At 57.5% G+C, this 17,216-nt stretch overlaps 1 protein-coding gene across 1 annotated transcript; it reads left to right on the top strand.

Annotated features, from left to right (window-relative positions):
• The first annotated feature begins 1,835 nt into the window (after nt 1-1,835).
• Nucleotides 1,836-17,216, top strand: LOC130494037 (protein-glutamine gamma-glutamyltransferase E-like). The gene is made up of 13 exons (XM_056867669.1): nt 1,836-1,890; nt 3,999-4,172; nt 4,853-5,095; nt 7,432-7,550; nt 9,717-9,845; nt 10,193-10,373; nt 10,530-10,665; nt 11,392-11,495; nt 11,581-11,823; nt 13,222-13,521; nt 14,310-14,467; nt 16,214-16,338; nt 17,057-17,216. Exons 1-13 carry the CDS (start codon nt 1,884-1,886, stop codon nt 17,214-17,216), a joined length of 2,079 nt encoding a protein of 692 aa, XP_056723647.1. The 5' UTR covers nt 1,836-1,883.

Below are 17,216 nucleotides of genomic sequence, written 5' to 3'. Positions count from 1 at the left end.
CTGGGCGCGGCCGGCAGCCGAGGCGGAGGCGCCGCTCGCTCGCTCCGCTCCGCACCGCCCCGCAGCGCCCCGCCGGGAAGGGGAGCGCGCCGCCCCCTCCGCCCCCCCGCCCCCCGGCTGCCCGTGGCCAGAGGGGGGGGAGCCGAGGGCGCCGCCTGGGCAGGAGGGGCCGGAGAGGGAGGGCCCCTTGGCCACCTTCTGGGCACTGGGGGGGTGGGGGGGAGGTCGCTGTGAATGTCCTGCCTTGGGCCGGGGGTGGGACTAGATGGCCCCGGTGGTCCCTTCCAGCTCCATGACCCAGGAGGCTCCTGGGCCAGCCGCAGCCCGGCGGAGCCCCGAGAGGGGTGGCCCTGCACAAGTCCCTGCGGCTGGCTCTGCAGCGGCAGGCCAAGGCCCCGCTCCGCTCCGCAGGAACCGCGGCTGGGGAGGCCCTCTCGCCCCACACCCACCAGGACCCCCCAAAGGGAGAGCGTGGAGGGCGAGACCCACTCAGGGCAGCCACAGGGACCGCTGCGCTTCCCCCCCTCGGCTGCTGTGGGAGAGGCCAGCTGGGCCCGGCCGCTTCTTCTCGGCCCCCCGAGCCCTTTGCCGGAACCCCCGGCAGGAGGAAGAGGAGCAGTGGCCACGCACCTAAGGGGCGTCCCACAGACGAGGAGAGCCGGACCGAGGGAGGGAGGGAGGGAGGGAGGGCGGGAGGGCCAAGCCAGGAGGCCCCTGGGGGGAAGGAGGGGCGTTGGGCCAGGCTCTCTCTCCCCTGCCGGCTGTGGCTCAGTGGCCTCCCGGCCTCCATCCCCACGCGGCATCTCCAGGTAAAGGGACCAGAGGCCAGTAGGCTAGGGGAAAGACCCTTTCTCTGCCGGAGACCCTGGAGACCCGCTGCCGCCGGTCGGAGTAGACAAGACTGACCTGGATGGACGGGGGGGGGGGGGCATCTGATTCAGTAGAAGGCAGCTTCATAGGTACATATATGGCATGCAGAAGGTCCCGGGTTCAATCCCCAGTGGCATCTCCAGTTCAAGGGACCAGGCAAGTAGGTGATGGGAAAGTCCCCTGCCTGAGACCCTGGAGAGCCGCTGCCGGTCTGAGTAGACTGACTTTGATGGATCGGGGGGGGGGGTCTGATTCAGTATCCTGTAGTTTCAGGTGTTCCCCCTCCAGCTGCACAGGCCCTCTGTGCAAATGACCAAGCCCCTGGGAAGAGCCTGAGTCAGGTATGCGCAGGGACGCATGCAGAAGCACAGTGCGGTCGTCCGCCCAGACAGAGAGCGCACTCCCCTTTCCATGAGTTCCAGTGGCACGTATACGAGGCAGGCCTCTGTGCTTGGCCTCCCTCACAGGGTTGTTGTGTGAAATAAATGGAATAACCCTGTCGACTCCAACCTGAGGGCAGGATCCCAGTCTCGCAGGCACACCCCACAGCAGAAACTCAGTAAATTGGTGCCCTCTGACTTGTAAATGGGACTCAGGCGGACCTGCAAAGCAAGAGTCCCCATGGAAAGCAGGAAGTGAAGGTTTGCAAGACAAGCAGGAAGCGCCCCGGTCCTGCCGGTCTTTTCTCCCTCTTCCCCGCCTGGCAATTTCCTCATCGTTGGAGGTGACTCTTGGCCTTGGATTCCACACGTAGGAAGTCTTGCATGTCATCCATATGCAAGGGAATGCGCTTCCTCTGAGTAAACAAGGAGGACTTCTCCTCCCTCCCACAGCAACGCCTCCCAGCAAGCAGGAAAATTGCTCCTGCAGAGCCCCAGATTAGAGGAACTGGCTAATTGCACCTGGATGCTTTGACAGGGCTGAGCGGCGACAGCAGCAGCATCACACCTCCCCGGGAGCGCTGGCAGGAGGATGCACTAGAGGTCCCTGGCTGGGCTTGAGAAGACAGGAAGATGGCAGGTGAGTGCTGGGGCACGGGGCGGGGGGTGAGGCCCACAGCCCCAGTGGGGCATTTGCTTGGCACCCTTTGCCAGGTGTAGCAGGGGTGGGGGAGGCAGCGTGGCCCATGGGGAACCTTGTTGAGTGCCTTTTTCTCCAGTGGCCCCTGGAGGCCCCGAGGCACCACAGCCCGAGACCTTCTCCTGAAGGTGCAGTTGACCTCAGGGGGATCCAGCCTGTGCGCCTTCACCGAAGGACCAGCGGCCCTTCCGGACACCCCCTTGCCAGGCTGACGGAGCCAGTGGGCTGCTGTGTCTTCAGTCTGGGACCCCACCCTGTGTCCTCCAAGTGGCGGAAGTGCCCTCCGGAAGGGGGTCCAACCGGTGCTCTGGACAGCCTCCCCCCCTCCCCCCCCACTACACCAACAGAAGAGAGCAAAACCACCTGGGGACCTTCCCTTTTCTGCTCCAGATCTAACTCTCCCAGCCCCAGTCTTCCCTACGTGGGCCTGGAGTTCTCCTGGAATTATAGCTGACCTCCAGACTAAGATCAGTTCCCCAGGAGGAAATGGAGCTTCGGAGGAGAAGGTGGCCGGGCATCACGCGCCCCCCTGCGGAGCTTCCTCCACTCCCCCAAATCCACCCTGCCCAGGATCCACCTTCAAATCTGCAGAAGTTTCCCAGCCTGGAGTTGGCAACCTCTTTGGGCCCCTCCCTTCCCCTTCGCTGGGCAGACCTGCAGATGGGGACGCCATTGATTTATATCTCCCCAGAGGGCTTCCATCGCTCTCCTCGCCTTCATTTAATCCTCACAACAACCCTGTGAGGTGAGCTAGGCTTAGAGTGTGCAACTGGCCGAGGGCTGCCAACCTCCAGGTGGGGCCTGGAGATTTTCTGGCATTACAAATGGTCTCCAGACTCCACAGATCAGTTCCCTTGGAGAAAATGTCTGCTCTGAAGGGTGGGCTTTATGGCATCAGTCCCTCCCCAGGCTCCACCCCCAAAATCTCCAGGAATTTTCCAACCTGGATTTGGCAACCCTGGTCACTGTCCTAAGGTCACCCAGCAAGGCCCAAGGTCACCCGTGGCAGAGCGGGAGTTCAAACCCGGATCTCCCCGGTCCTCGCTGGAGACTCTACCTACGATGGCTTGTGCTGTGGGCACTTGATCTGTACCGAACAGCTGTGCCCACTTTTCCTGACCGGAAGCCCCACCTGCACCCAGCCTCACGGCCGGCCCGGCCTTCCTCTTGTTCCTACCCTCTGGCTGTGAATGGCAGCGCATCAAAACAGTGCTTGGCCTTTTCCTCCCCTGGCCGAGGCGCTCTCTACTCTCTCTCTCGGGCTGCCCTGCCTGCCCCCTCGGTACCTGCTGGGCTGTGTCAGAAGGGGCCAGGTCCCCTCTGCCTCTGCGCACACGTTCCTTCCCTCGAGCATGAGCATATGAACACATGAAGCTGCCTTATACTGAATCAGGTCCTTGGTCCATCAAGGTCAGTATTGTCTACTCAGACCGGCAGTGGCTCTCCAGGGTCTCAGGTGGAGGTCTTTCATATCACCTACTTGCCTAGTCCCTTTAACTGGAGATGTCGGGGATTGAACCTGGGACCTTCTGCATGCCACCAGAGGCTCTAGCGCTGAGCCACAATGCCTCCCCAGGAGCATGATGCGGCAATGCCCAAAGGCACAAAAAGATAGTAGCGCGTCCCCACGGTGGGCTTGTCCATCCATGGTGAACCAGTGGCTGAGATGCTCCAGGGCTTTGCAAGGCGGCACTCTTAGAAAGAGGACAGCCAGCACGGAGCCTTCCGAGACTCCCAAAATTCCCGTGGGCACACAATCAACGAAGGCAGGGCTTTCCCCTTTGAAGTGCCTTCCCTTGTGTGGGGGCGGGGCGGGGCAGGGCAGGGCAGCAGCTACACTCTTTCCTGGCTGCCGGTCTTGGGGGTGTGTGTGTGTCAGGAGCTGCAATGTTCAGAGCAGCGGTCCTATAAAAGGGCCCCTGTTTCAAGATGCCCCCCGCAGCCTCGCAGAAGGCTGACAGCCTCTGTGGTGAGGAGGGAAAGAGATTCTGCCACAGCTGATGTAACCCTGGTGGGCCTTGCCCCCCTTGCAACTTTTTATTCCCTAGATCTGACCCCAACCCAGATATGCTGGCAGGTCCCCTCCAACTCAGAGGCACATCACACCAACCGCTTCGTCTCTTCGGATCTGATTGTGCGCCGTGGGCAAGGCTTCAAATGCACCGTGTACTTCAACAGGACTCCTCAGGCTGGGGAGAGCTTAGGTTTCATAGCTGAAACAGGTAACCTCACCCCCCCATGGGATGGGGGGTGCACCTCTTTTGCTGCAGGTCATGTGGTCCTCTGCTGCCCGACATCACACGTATCCGTATCCCGTGTCCCGATGGGGCTCTGCCTGGCCTTCTGCCCCCACACTTCTCATCTTTCTCTGCCCCCCTGTATGTGTGTGCGCGCCTGCCCACGGGAGAGGAGCACAGCTGTGCGTGTGCCTGACAACCACCTTCTCTTCCTCACCCAGGGGCCCTGGGGGGGTGAGCCTGTTGCAGCAGAAGCCCCACTGGGAGAGACTCCGAGAGCGAGGGAGAGAGCCGCGCATTTCCTGGCCTTTTGGTCCTTTCCTCTCTGTGGCCCCCGGGGCCCCCGGGCTCTCTGTTTTTTCCAGCATTTCCTGCTTCCCCCAGACCTCTCCCTGCAGGCCCAAGGGCACAAGACCGGGGTGCCGCCCCTCCACCCATCCCCACACGGTTAGCCTGACGCATGAGGGCCCCACCCTGCTGCCGGCTGTCTGTCTGGCTGGTGCTGATGGCCAGAGCCAGGGCAGGTTCTAGGTTTTAGGGGCCCTGGGCAGATAGTACTCAGGGGGACCCCATGCCCACTGCTAGGCCCCCCTTTCTTGCCTGCCCTCTTGTGTGCCCCACCAGCTTGAGCATCCGACCTCCTTTGCCTCCCTTCTCCCTGGCAGGGAAATCCCCTTCCGAGGCCAACCATACCAGGACCACCTTTGCCGTCTCCAGCGCGCTGGCCGAAGGCAGCTGGAGCGCAGCGCAGGGCACCCAGAATGCCAACTACGTGAACTTCTCCATCTCCAGCCCCCCCACCGCCTCCATCGGGCGCTACAAGCTGAGCCTGCGGGTGACCTGTGGCAACAAGGTGACCGCCCGACTGCTCGGCCAGTTCATCCTGCTCTTTAACCCGTGGTGCGCAGGTAAGGGTCCCGCCTGGGCAGAGACAGGCGGGGGGGGGGGCATGCCTCAGCTCCGGGGGACGCCCAGGCAAGGGAGGGGCCTTCCGTGGCAGGCACTTTGGTGCTTGGTGAACAGGCTGGTGACCTTGTGGGTGTTTCACCAATGACTCTGGTGGCACGGTCCTGTCGTGGCTAAAAACGGGGACCTGGCAGAAAGAAACTGAGCAGGAGGGGGCCCTTGCCAGCCAGCCCAGCTCCTGCTTGGGACCTGCCCCACAGCGACTGCAGCTGGGGCTGCTTTTCCCATCCTGCCTGTCCCATCTTTGAGTCAACACACGCAGCCACAACACTGAGTGCTGCCCGCAGTTGGGGCTGTGTGTGGCCAGTTGCTCCATTTTCCATCCAGTATCTATGCAGCAGCCCCACCCCCAGAACAACAGTGGTGGCAGAGTTATACATATCTAAACCTCAGCTGAGAAAATGACAGAACCTCATCACCGTAGGCTGTCCAATATAAAATTTCCCCTATTGGTCCAAGCCCAATTTTTAAGCCTGGATTGGCCCATAAATGTTAATTTAGCAGGTAAAAATGGATCCAGTTGATATTGCGACATTCTGCACCATCCCTCTCGAGCTGCAGAAACTGCTGCTACACGACAATGCTCCCCCGCCCAATATTCTCTCCCCCCGCCTGCCCGGGCTTTCCTACCTCACTGCCCACATGGGCAGCCTCCCCTGTCTGTCCTGCTTCTGGGCTTGCCCCCCCCCCCCCCCCGCTGTGCTGCGATCTTTCCCAAACCTGGTTTGGTGTGTGGTTGTTTTTTAAGATTCCCATGAAAGCACCCCTGGAAACCATGTGGATGGGAAATGTTCATTTTTTTCAGGTCCTGCCCACATCGGCACTATTTTCCTGCCTCACCATCCCTGGCCACAGTTTCCTCCCCCTCTAGTGGAGGCCTTTTCTAACCAAATCAGGAATTCTTAGATCACTGTAACAGTATAAGATGGTAACAACCAATTGCAATAATGTACTAGTTCCCAGTTTTCATTTTTTTTTAAGTAAGTCTTTAGTCTTTATTGTTGTGGCGTTACACAGGGAAAGGTGCAGGCTGCACATTTCCCCTTACAATCTGCAACAAAAAAGACTAGAGACATACTTTGTTTAAAATGAAAGCTGGGAACTGATACTTTGGTGCAATAGATTGTTATGACATGATAACATAACAGTGATCTGACAAGTCCTGATTTTATTGTCAAAAAGCTGTCTAGTGGAGGGGGAGGAAATGGTTGCTGCAGGTGGTTAAGGCAAAGCACGTGTGGGTGCCTCTTCATTCGCGGCAGCGACTACCGCTCTTTGGAGGAGAGCCCTCTCCCTGGAAAGCCACTGAGGCCAGGAGAGGGTCCTGCCGTGCTCTTCTGCCCCAAGCCCGTCTGCCACAACTTTTCCAGGGGGGGCTTGGAAGAGACGGACAAAAGCCCGTGGTTTCTTCAAAAAACCAGCAGAACCCTCTGACACTCTGCTGCCAGGCCTAGAGGTATTGCTGTGCTTATGAGCTTGCCAGAAATGTACAAGGTGAATAAAAAGGGGGATTTTAAACATTTTAATGCACTTGTGAGGAGCCACTTTCTTACAGGCACAGCTTCTTTAATTACTGCTTGCCTATAAGCTAAGTCTCCTGCTATGTGCAGAGATTTTCTACAGGTGAAAGTGATCTTGGAAAAAAACCCAGTGGTAATCTTGTGAGGGCAGCTGCCCCTGATTTGGAGGACCAGCTATTCACCTATTCTAAAAAGAAGCTCTCCTTGAGTGGGAGGTGTCCAAGGCCCATCAAGTCCAGCAGTCTGTTCACACAGTGGCCAACCAGGCGCCTCTAGGAAGCCCACAAGCAAGACGACTGTGGCAGCACCATCCTGCCTGTGTTCCACAGCACCTCATATAATAGGCATGCTCCTCTGATCCTGGAGAGAACAGGCATGCAGCATGACTAGTCACACATTTGTTTGTCTTTCCAAAAATCCACAGACGGGGCTGTGCTCCCCCAGGTTCCTCCCAGCTCCCACCCTGGCTGGAGGGGTCCAGTGGATTATCCAGATCCCATCACCCAACCAACTATGGGCAAACTATCAGACTAGAAATGCCAATAAGGAAAGTTTTGAAGAATCCTCCCGGTGGGTGCTATCTTGCCAGCCCCACAGAGCCCCCTCCCCCCCGGCCCTCTCTGCCGGTTGCCCTCCTCTCCACTGCCTGGCCCTTCTCTTGCCTGCGCTCGGGCGGGGGGGGGGCCTCCCCCTCGGCTGTCCTCAGCCAAATCCTGCTTTGCACAGGCCTTCCGTCACCGCAGCTCTCTGTCCCGCAGGTGACCTCGTCTACCTCGCAAATGAGGCAGAACGGCAGGAGTACGTGTTGAATGAGAACGGAATCATCTTCGTGGGAAATGCTCACTACATTGAAGCACGAGGATGGTACTATGGCCAGGCAAGTGCCGAATGTCCATGTGGGGGGGAGGGGAGGCACAATGGGGCACACAAACCCGGTGTCTTCCGTGGGATCCAAGTACCCGTGGTATTCAAGCACACAAACCCCGGTGTCTTCCGTGGGATTCAAGCTCACCACTTTAAGGCTCCAGGATCCCGGGGGCAAGGCACACGCGGAAGGGGCTGGGAAGACTCGCCACACAAAATGGTGTGCGGGGGAGCCCCACTGTGGAGGGGGGGAACTTAACGCACTTGACGTCAGGCGGGACTGCTCAGGTGTGAAGGGGGGCCTCCATGGGCTCAGCTGCAGGGTCTGGAGCAGGAGGGGGGGAGGAGGAGAGTGGGCCAGGGGTGCCCCCAAACGGGCATGTCGGCTGGCAGTGAGAAGAAGATGGTCCTGGGGGTGGGGGGATGAACATGTGATCCGTGGGGTCAGGCAGGGGCCGAGCAAGGCCGGCATCCCTCGGCCGATAGCACGGCAAGGTTTTCTGGGGCAGGTGTGTAACCCTGTGCGCACGCCCCTCCTGCTCCACATGGAACGGTGCCGCCCTTCATTTCCTATGCAGATGCATCTAAGGAATGTCTGGCGGGGATTCCACCGTGCTTCCTCAAGCAGAGGTTTGGGGTGGAAGTTTGGGCTGGGTGCCTGCTTTGCATGCAGATTTGGGGCCCAGGTTCCATCCCTGGCAGCATCTCCAGGGTCAGACAGTGGGCAACGTGCAGGTCCTTGGTCAGAGGAGACCAGACTGGCCTCTGGATGGGGGGGGGCATTGTTTGACTCATAGAATCATAGAGTTGGACAGGACCACCAGGGTCATCTAGTCCAACCTCCTGCACAATGCAGGAAATTCACAACTACCTCCCCCCCCACACCCCCAGTGACCCCTACTCCATGCCCAGAAGATGGCCAAGATGCCCTTGCTCTCATGATCTGTCTAAGGTCACAGAATCAGCATTGCTGACAGATGGCCATCCAACCTCTTCTTGAAAACCTCTAGAGAAGGAGTGCCCACCACCTCCCGAGGAAGCCTGTTCCACTGAGGAACCGCTCTAACGGTTAGAAAATTCTTCCTAATGTCTAGACGGGAACTCTTTTGATTCAATTTCAACCCGTTGGTTCTGGTCCGACCTTCTTGGGCAACAGAAAACAACTCGGCACCCTCCTCTATATGACAGCCCTTCGAGTACTTGAAGATGGTTATCATATCCCCTCTTAGCCTTCTCCTCTTCAGACTAAACATACCCAGCTCCTTCAACCTTTCCTCATAGGACTTGGTCTCCAGACCCCTCACCATCTTTGTTGCCCTCCTCTGGACCCGTTCCAGCTTGTCTACATCCTTCTTAAATTGTGGTGCCCAAAACTGAACACAGTACTCTAGTTGAGGTCTAACCAGAGCAGAGTAAAGCGATACCATCAGTTCGTGTAATCTGGAGACTATACCTCTGTTGATGCAGCTTAAGACTGCATTTGCCTTTTTAGCTACCGCATCACACTGCTGACTCATGTTCAATGTTTGGTCTACTAAGACCCCAAGATCCTTTTCACACACACTACTGCTCAAACAAGTCTCCTTCATCCTATAATTATGCATTTGATTTTTCCTACCTAAATGCAGAACTTTACATTTATCTCTGTTGAAATTCATTTTATTGGTTTTAGCCCAGTTCTCCAGCCTGTCAAGATCACCCTGTATCCTGCCTCTGTCTGACTCAGTAGTGGGGGGGTGCTCAATAATCTCCCGCTGCCCGAACAAGCAGTGGGTGCGAAACCCCAGCTGGGAGATGTGAGATCTTTGGGGCAGAAAGCACGTGGGAGGGCTGTGAGAGGAGCCTCTGGGAATGCTGCCGCCTGTGCCCTCCTGAGTTGGGTTGGGCAGGGGCACAGGTGAGTCTGTCCTAATTTTCAGGCCTAGGAAAGGGGGGGGCAACTGCCCATCACTCAAAGGCAGCCCTTGAAACGTGTGGGGAATGTTCTGCTGGCTATTGGGGCCTGGCTTTGAGACCCTGTTCTGGATACAGCCCCTTCTTTGCCGCCTCAGGCCCATGGCCAGGTTTCCCCACTTGGCTCACCAGCACAATGGAGGCCCGAGTCTCTCTCTGTGGGGCTTGCGTGGGAGGGACGGAGACCGGCCTCGGGCTGTTCTGAGGCTGCCCTTTCTGCTTCCAGTTCCAGGACAGCATCTTGAACCTCTGCCTTCTTCTCCTGGATCTGAGCCTTTATCACCGCCAGGACCCTGCAGGAGACACGTCCCGCAGAAGCGACCCCAGATATGTGGGGCGAGTGGTCAGCTCCATGGTAAGGCCTCCTGTTCCCATTAAGCGGGGGGGGGGGGCATCCCACACTCAACGCCCCCCCCCCCGCAGCTTCTAGAACCTGCCCAAGCAGCTAGCTAGATTGCTAGTTCCAGGTTGGGAAATACCTGGAGATTTGGGTGTGGAGCCTGAGGAGGGCGGGGTTTGGGGAGGGGTCAGTGCCATAGAGTCCACCTTCCAAAGCGGCCATTTTCTCCAGGGGAACTGATCTCTGTCACCTGGAGATCAGTTGTAATAGCGGGAGATCTCCAGCCACCACCTGGAGGTCGGCTACCCTGCAAGCTGCCCCCCCTCCTCCTCACTCCCTTGTGACTTCTGCCCCCCCCCCAGATCAACGGTAACGACAATGACAACGGGGTGCTGGAGGGGAAGTGGAACGCAGACTTTTCCCACCACGAGAACCCCTCCCGGTGGGACGGGAGCGTGGCCATCCTCCGGAAGTGGAAGCAGGACAACTACAAGCCGGTGCAGTACGGGCAGTGCTGGGTCTTCGCGGGGGTGGCCGGGACAGGTATGCTGGAGGCAGCCCTGCGTGTGTGTGGGGGGGGGGGGCTAAGTGTATGTGGGGGGGGACAGGCTGAGATAGCACCAGAGGCTCTTGGAAGGTACCGATGGGATCCTGCCCTGATGGAGCCCTTGGCCTCCTCCTCCTCCTCCTCTCTTTCAGCCCTGAAGTGCCTGGGGATACCCACTCGGCTGGTCACAAACTTCAACTCTGCTCACGACTCAAACGGGAACCTGAGCATTGATAAATATTACGACCCCTCAGGAAAGAGCCTCAAAATTGGCCAAGACTCCACATGGTAAATAAAATTTGCTCAGGGGCTGGGGATGTGGGGTGTGTGTGGGGTGTGTGTGTGTGGATTGGCCGGAATCCCAGTAGTTCCATGAGAACATACAGATGAAGTCCTGTATCGTGGCAAGAGAGTCACCAGGTGTATCATCAGACAGGCAAATGTACATTTACCCTAGGGATAAGTCTGGCTTTGGGGGATAACCTTCCAATGGGTTTTTATGCATGGGAATTTAACCTTGGGCTTGACGCTCTCTTGACCCACTCTTTTCTGATCCAAATTCTCAAAATCCTATACATGGTGGTTGTTGGCCCTGAATAAATTCCTGGAGTATCAGGAGTACTGCAGAATCACCGGCAGAAATCGAGAGTGTCTGAGTCCCCGCCCCCTTGAAAATGATGCTTTGTAATTGGCTGTAGTTTTTATTGTTAGAAAGACATCACCACCACCACCACCCCACCACTTTGGTACACCAGCTCTACAGTCAGTGAGGACATTGACTGAGTGATGTTATCAGGACGTTCCAGCGCTGCTGTGTGTACCCGGCTGGGCAGGTCGCTCTTCCCAGGGCAAAGGGTTGGCTCCAGGACCCAAGTCTTGTCCCCAGCCCAGGAGAGGGCAGGTTTCATCGGAACGTGTCCCAAGCGGTCTGGGTGTCCAGGCCGGCCACACAAGGCGGGCCTTTCCATGACTGCCGGTGATGGGAACCAACCTTCTGCTCCTTCCTGTCTTCAGGGACTACCATGTCTGGAACGAAGGCTGGTTTGTCCGAAGAGACCTGGGGACGGCCTACAGCGGGTGGCAGGTGATCGACGCCACCCCACAAGAGAGGAGCCAAGGTAAGGAATGCCCCACTGGGCTCTTTTCTTGGGGACGCCTACCTTCTCCGTCAACCGCGCCTCGACTCCGGCATTGTCCTCACAGGGCTCTACCAGTGCGGGCCAACGTCTGTCCAGGCCGTCAAGCAAGGAGAGATCGAGCTGTCCTACGACACGACCTTCGTGTACACGGAAGTGAACGCGGACATCAACCGATGGGTCGTCAATAAAGATGGGTCCCGGGTCCGGGCTTATTGCGACACCTGCTCCATCGGCACCCACATCAGCACCAAAGCCGTGGGCAGCAACCAGCGGGTGGACATCACCAACACGTACAAGTACCCAGAAGGTGGGTGCCGCCACTGTCGCCTTGAGGCCTCTTCTCTCTGCTCTTGAGCTCTGGCATCTCCTGGGAGAGCTTGCCGGGTGGGCCGGGCAGTCGTTGGGGGTGATGGAGCCTGCTTGGGGCGGCATTCAGACTTCAGCATCCGCTGAGCTATAGCCAGCAGCTGGGCCTTCCCCTTCCTCGCAGACACGAGCTCTGCAGAGTGCTGCTTGGCCGGCCCCTGTGGCGATCCTGAGACCGCTCCCTGCCCCGTGAGACTTTTAAAAGTTTTTTTACCACCCCCACACAGAAATAGGTTTTTGAAAACATGAATAAAAAGCTCTAAAAAATACCGGTTCAGTCAAGAAACAGAGAGGCCCACGGAGGCGCCTGAGGAAAAAATGTTCTTCAGCATGAGGCAAACGACTCTGCAGAAGCACAACAGAGCTGGATATGTGGGGCAACAGAGGGGTGGAAGCCGGGCGCAGCTTGGGGGGGAGACCCTCCAGCGTCTGCAGGGGGTTCTCCTTTTAAAGTGTGTGTGGGGGGGAGGTTGTCCACCAAGTGTTTTTAGAAAGAGGGCGGAGTCAGGTGGGGCTGTTGCCCAGCAAGGCTTCTGATTGGCGGTTGGAGATCGGACTGGCTGTGCAGATTTTTAAAAATGTTGCTTTGGCAGCAGCGGCCACCACAGCAGGAGGGGTTTGCACTGGGGTGCCTGAAGGTCAGCTGTTTGAAGCTCTCCTTCCCTGGAGGCTTTTAAGCAGAGGCTAGGTGGCCATCTGTCAGCAATGCTGATTCTATGACCTCAGGCAGATACTGAGAGGGAGGGCACCTTGGCTCCTTAGGCAGCTGATGAGAGGGAAGGGCATCTTGGCCATCTTCTGGGGTCACTGGGGGTGTGGAGGGGGGAGGTAGTTGTGAATTTCCTGCATTCTGCAGGGGGTTGGACTAGATGACCCTGGTGGTCCCTTCCAACTCTATAATTCTATGATCTTCTGGGAGTGCAGAAGGAGTTGGATTTTTCACTGGGATGCCTTCTGAGCACCCTCCCACAGGACGCCACAGTGTAAGGCATGGCGACCCTCGTTTCCTCTCTGTCAACCGCATTAGGTCAGGAGCCAGAGTGAACAATGCACAGAGAATAGCAATACAGAACTAACAAAAATAATAAAATTGCATCTTAGCTATGAAAGGTTGGCTCCTAGCATTTTTTCAGGTAGGAACAACGCCCCCAACATGGCTTTCTTATTCTATTACCTTAATCAGATCATGAGACAGAGGGCATCTTGGCCATCTTCTGGGGATGGAGCAGGGGTCGCTGGGGGTGTGTGGGGAGGTAGTTGTGAGTTTCCTGCATTGTGCAGGGGGTTGGACTAGATGACCCTGGTGGTCCCTTCCAACTCTATGATTCTATGATTCTAGGCTCTGCAGAGGAAAGGAACGTTTACCGGAAGGCCTGTTCCAAGCTGCCGAGATCCAGCAGCAGGCCGAGGAGCGAGTCCTCCAGCTTGGTCACTCAACCAGAGCTCTATGGGAAGTTCAAGCTGGCTCAGCCCCCCATGCTCGGGAAAGACATCGAGCTCATCCTCACGCTGGCCAACTTGTCTTCCGTGCCAAAGACCGTCACAGTGAACCTCAGCGTGTCGACCGTCCTCTACACGCGCACGGCTGTCCAGGAGATCCTGAAGGAAACCACGACTGTGAATTTTGATTCCCAAGAAGGTAACAGGCATTCAGAGTCGGAGCCACAGGAAGTGGTTGTAGTGTTGCATATGGGGAAGGGTGCAACCTACCTGGGTGCCTGGTGGAGGTGCGCGTTCTCCAGCTCAAAACCAGCTCAGCCCCCTGCAAATGGCCAGGAGTTAGGGAAGAAGACACAGTATGTATTTTACATGGATCCAGCCGGTGGTCACCTCAGTCACGCAGCAGCTGCAGGGAACATCAGCTGCAGGGAGCGCCCTGCAGTTCCCCTCTGAGGCGGAGCAAAGGGGGTGTGTGTGGTGGGGAGGTGTCTTTGCTGCTCTTCAAAGGGGAAATCCCTGGAGCTGCACAAGTTGTGCTCTAAATAAACCTGGCCTTGTCAGGGAGCCACCCCAAGAAGTGGGGAGGGGGAAACCTATGGCAAATCCACCGTGCAGAAGCACCTGACAATCTTCTCTCTTGAGTGCAATAAATGAACAAATGCCAAGATTCAGGGAGGGGCCTCAGAGGTTGCAGATTAGACCCCCGGGTTGTTTTTGGCCCCCAGGAAAGACAGGTAGTCCCCATTTTCTCCAGGGTGCTAAAAGCCACATTGGGGAGGGGAGGGAGTAGCCAAGAGGAACCAGAGAGAGCCAGATGGGTGACCGTGAACTCCCCACCACCACCACCACCACCAGCATGGGTCTGTGCTGCTGGCAGCCCAGAGGGCTCCTTTCGGGGAGAATCAAGCCCCAGAGGGAGGGGGGCTGGTCCTTGTGGCCAACCCGTGGCCTTGGAGCTGGAGAAAGGTGTCTCACTTCCCCTTCCAGAGAAGCAGATCCCCTTGCGCATCACGTATGCCCACTACGGAGCGTCCCTGACAGATGACAAGAAGATCCTGGTGACGGCCTTGTGTGACGTTCTGGAGGGCGTGAAGCTGCTGGTGGAGAAGGCCATCACCTTGGAGAGCCCCAGCATCTCCATCGCGGTAAGAGCTTCTTTCCCCATCGGTAGGACTCATTCTGCCAAGAGGGAATAGTCCTCCAGGCGGGGGGGGGGGGGGGCGTCTGCACAGTGGCCAGGGTTGGCATAATCCAGAAAGACACACCTGTCCCCTGAGGCCAAAGTACCTGCGCCCCCCCCCCGCCATAAGCACACCTCCTATCCCACAAGCCCTGCCTTCCACCCGCACGTTATTCCCAGGAATCTCCCTCAGAAAGGGCGGTCGAAGCACCTGGGCATGTGTGGAGGGGAAGGGGTGCGTTTGGGCAGCTCCTGCCCTCATCGGTGTTGTTTTCTGTTCCCCACACCTGCTGCTTCACCCCATCCCTCCCCCATGCTACTGGTGGGCTTGCGGGGAAGGGGCTGCTTTTAAAATCAGTCACTGACCTATTGCTATAATAATAAGATATAAGGATGGCAATTAACATAACACCAGAGCTTAAAATTCGGTATATGTCCATGGCTAGCCTGACCTTGTCCGACCGCGGAAGCCAAGCAGGGCTGTCCCTGGTTAGTGGTACTTGGATGGGAGACCCCCAGGGAAGCCGAGCATTGCTATGCAGAGGCAGGCAGATGGCAAACCCCCTCTGGGGGTCTCTGGCCTTGAAAACCCCACCAGGGGTCACTGTAAGTCGGCTGTGACTTAACCCCAAAAAAGCCCCCTAGTGTGTATACTCCTTTAGACTCCTTTGAAATGTGGTGTTGGAGGAGAGTGTTACGGATACCCTGGACTTCCAAAAAAAACAAATCAGTGGGTTCTAGAGCAAATCAAGCCTGAACTCTCCCTAGAAGCTAAAATGACTCAACTGAGGCTGTCGTACTTTGGTCACATTATGAGAAGACCAGAGTCACCGGAAAAGACAATCATGCTAGGAAAAGTTGGAAGCAGCAGGAACAAAGGAAGACCCAACAAGAGATGGATCGACTCAATAAAGGAAGCCACAGCCCTCAGTTTGCAAGACCTGAGCAAGGCTGTCAAAGACAGGATGTTTTGGAGGACTTTGATTCATGGGGTCGCCATGAGTCGGAAGCGACTTGAGGGCACTTAACACACACACAGTGTGTATTCAGAGGCGGGGGGGCAGTTGGGGGGCTGAGGGAAGGACAGGCAGGGGAAATGACCGTGTGCCTACTCAGAAGGAAGGTGGGGGGATCTCTCTGCTCCCAGCAGCTTGCAAAAGCACCAGAGGGGGTCCCTGCAGCTGTTCGCCCACCTCTGGGAACTTTGCCTGGGCACACGCTCAGGCAGCCCACTGGGGGTGGAAGTTTGCAGGGGGAGCGGAAGGTCCCTCTGCTGCCAGCTGCAAAGGGGGGGGGCTTTTGGCCCTTGAGCAGTTAGGTAGAAGGGAGACCTCCAACAGGGGCAGCCCCCCCACCCCCAATATGAGCGGCTCTTGCCCCAAGCCCCTCTCCACCACAACAGTTATGGGTAGAGGGTTTTGCAGGGGGGGGCCAGAAGGGCCATGCTGATTGAGGCTGTGCTTTGGCTCAGGCAGGGGGTGGCCAGGGCGGGCCGCTGCTAGGAGTCTGGCCAGGCTCCTGCGGAAACCAAGCCGCGGGAGAAGCCCCGGGATAGGGGACCACGCTTCACTCGGATGCCCAGAGGAGGCTGCAGCGGGCTTCGCCGGCCTGCCCAGCCTTTGGGCCGCTCCTGAGCAGAGGGGCCTGCCTTCCGCTCCAGGCCTGAAGGGCTGACACTCGTGGCTTCCTCCCCTCCCCTCCCCTGCTGCAGGTTCCCCCAAATGTGGAGGTCGATAAACCCTCCACTGTGGAGATCTCCTACACCAACCCCCTCCCGGAGCCGGTGGATGACTGCGTGCTGCTGGTGACGCTCATGGGCCAGGCCGTCAAGATCAAGTAAGTGGAGCCGGGGGTGGGGGGTCAGTCCCTATAGGTCCCGACAGAGAGTGCAATCCCTTCCCCTCCCAGACCCAAGAAGGACTTCAGCCCCCCAGCAGGCGGCTTCCCATTTGGGTCTCAATGGAGCCTCCTCCCAGGACGGTGGTCCCGTCCTCCTTCTCCCCCACCCCACCCCCCGCTGGCTTGTGTGCCCCCAGAGGGCTTTTGGCCTTTATTGTCATCAGCAGTTTATACACTGACATAGTGTTTCAACACAAAAAGGATATATAGCTGCTACCAATGGGGGCGGGGGTCCTTGGCTCAGTGGAGGAGCCTCTGCTTGGGCACGCAGAAGGTCCCTGGTTCAATCCCTGGCAGCATCTCCGGTTAAAGCAACCAGGCAGTAGGTGATGCGGAAGACCTTGCTCTGCTTGAGACCCTGGAGAGCGGCTGCCAGTAGGAGTAGACAATTCTGGCCTTGATTGACCGAGGGCCTGATTCTGAATAAGGCAGCTGCATGCATTCAGTGGTTTTCAAAGAAACATTAAGAAGCCTGCCAGTGGTCAGGAATGGTGGTGGAGCCAGATGTGGCCCTGGATATGGGTGTGTGTGTGTAAATACAGACACACACACACCCCGCACTCTTCCCAAACCTGCTTTGGGTGGAACCTTTTCAGAAACCAGCTCTGAGCATCCCTTACCTTGAAAACCTCACCGTTCTCTTTCTCTGTTCCAGTGTGGCGGGACTGGCGCCTGGGGAGCAATCCAAGATCTACTTTGAATTCACACCCCGCACGGCTGGAGCCATGCAGATGCACGTGGACTTCTCCTGCAACAAATTCCATCACGTGAAGGGCTTCGTGCTCATGCAGATCGCTCCTTCGACCTCCCAGTGA

The sequence above is a fragment of the Euleptes europaea genome, chromosome 2 (assembly GCF_029931775.1).
Source record: "Euleptes europaea isolate rEulEur1 chromosome 2, rEulEur1.hap1, whole genome shotgun sequence".
Lineage (NCBI taxonomy): Eukaryota > Metazoa > Chordata > Lepidosauria > Squamata > Sphaerodactylidae > Euleptes > Euleptes europaea.
This window is presented reverse-complemented; position numbering and strand designations above follow the sequence as displayed.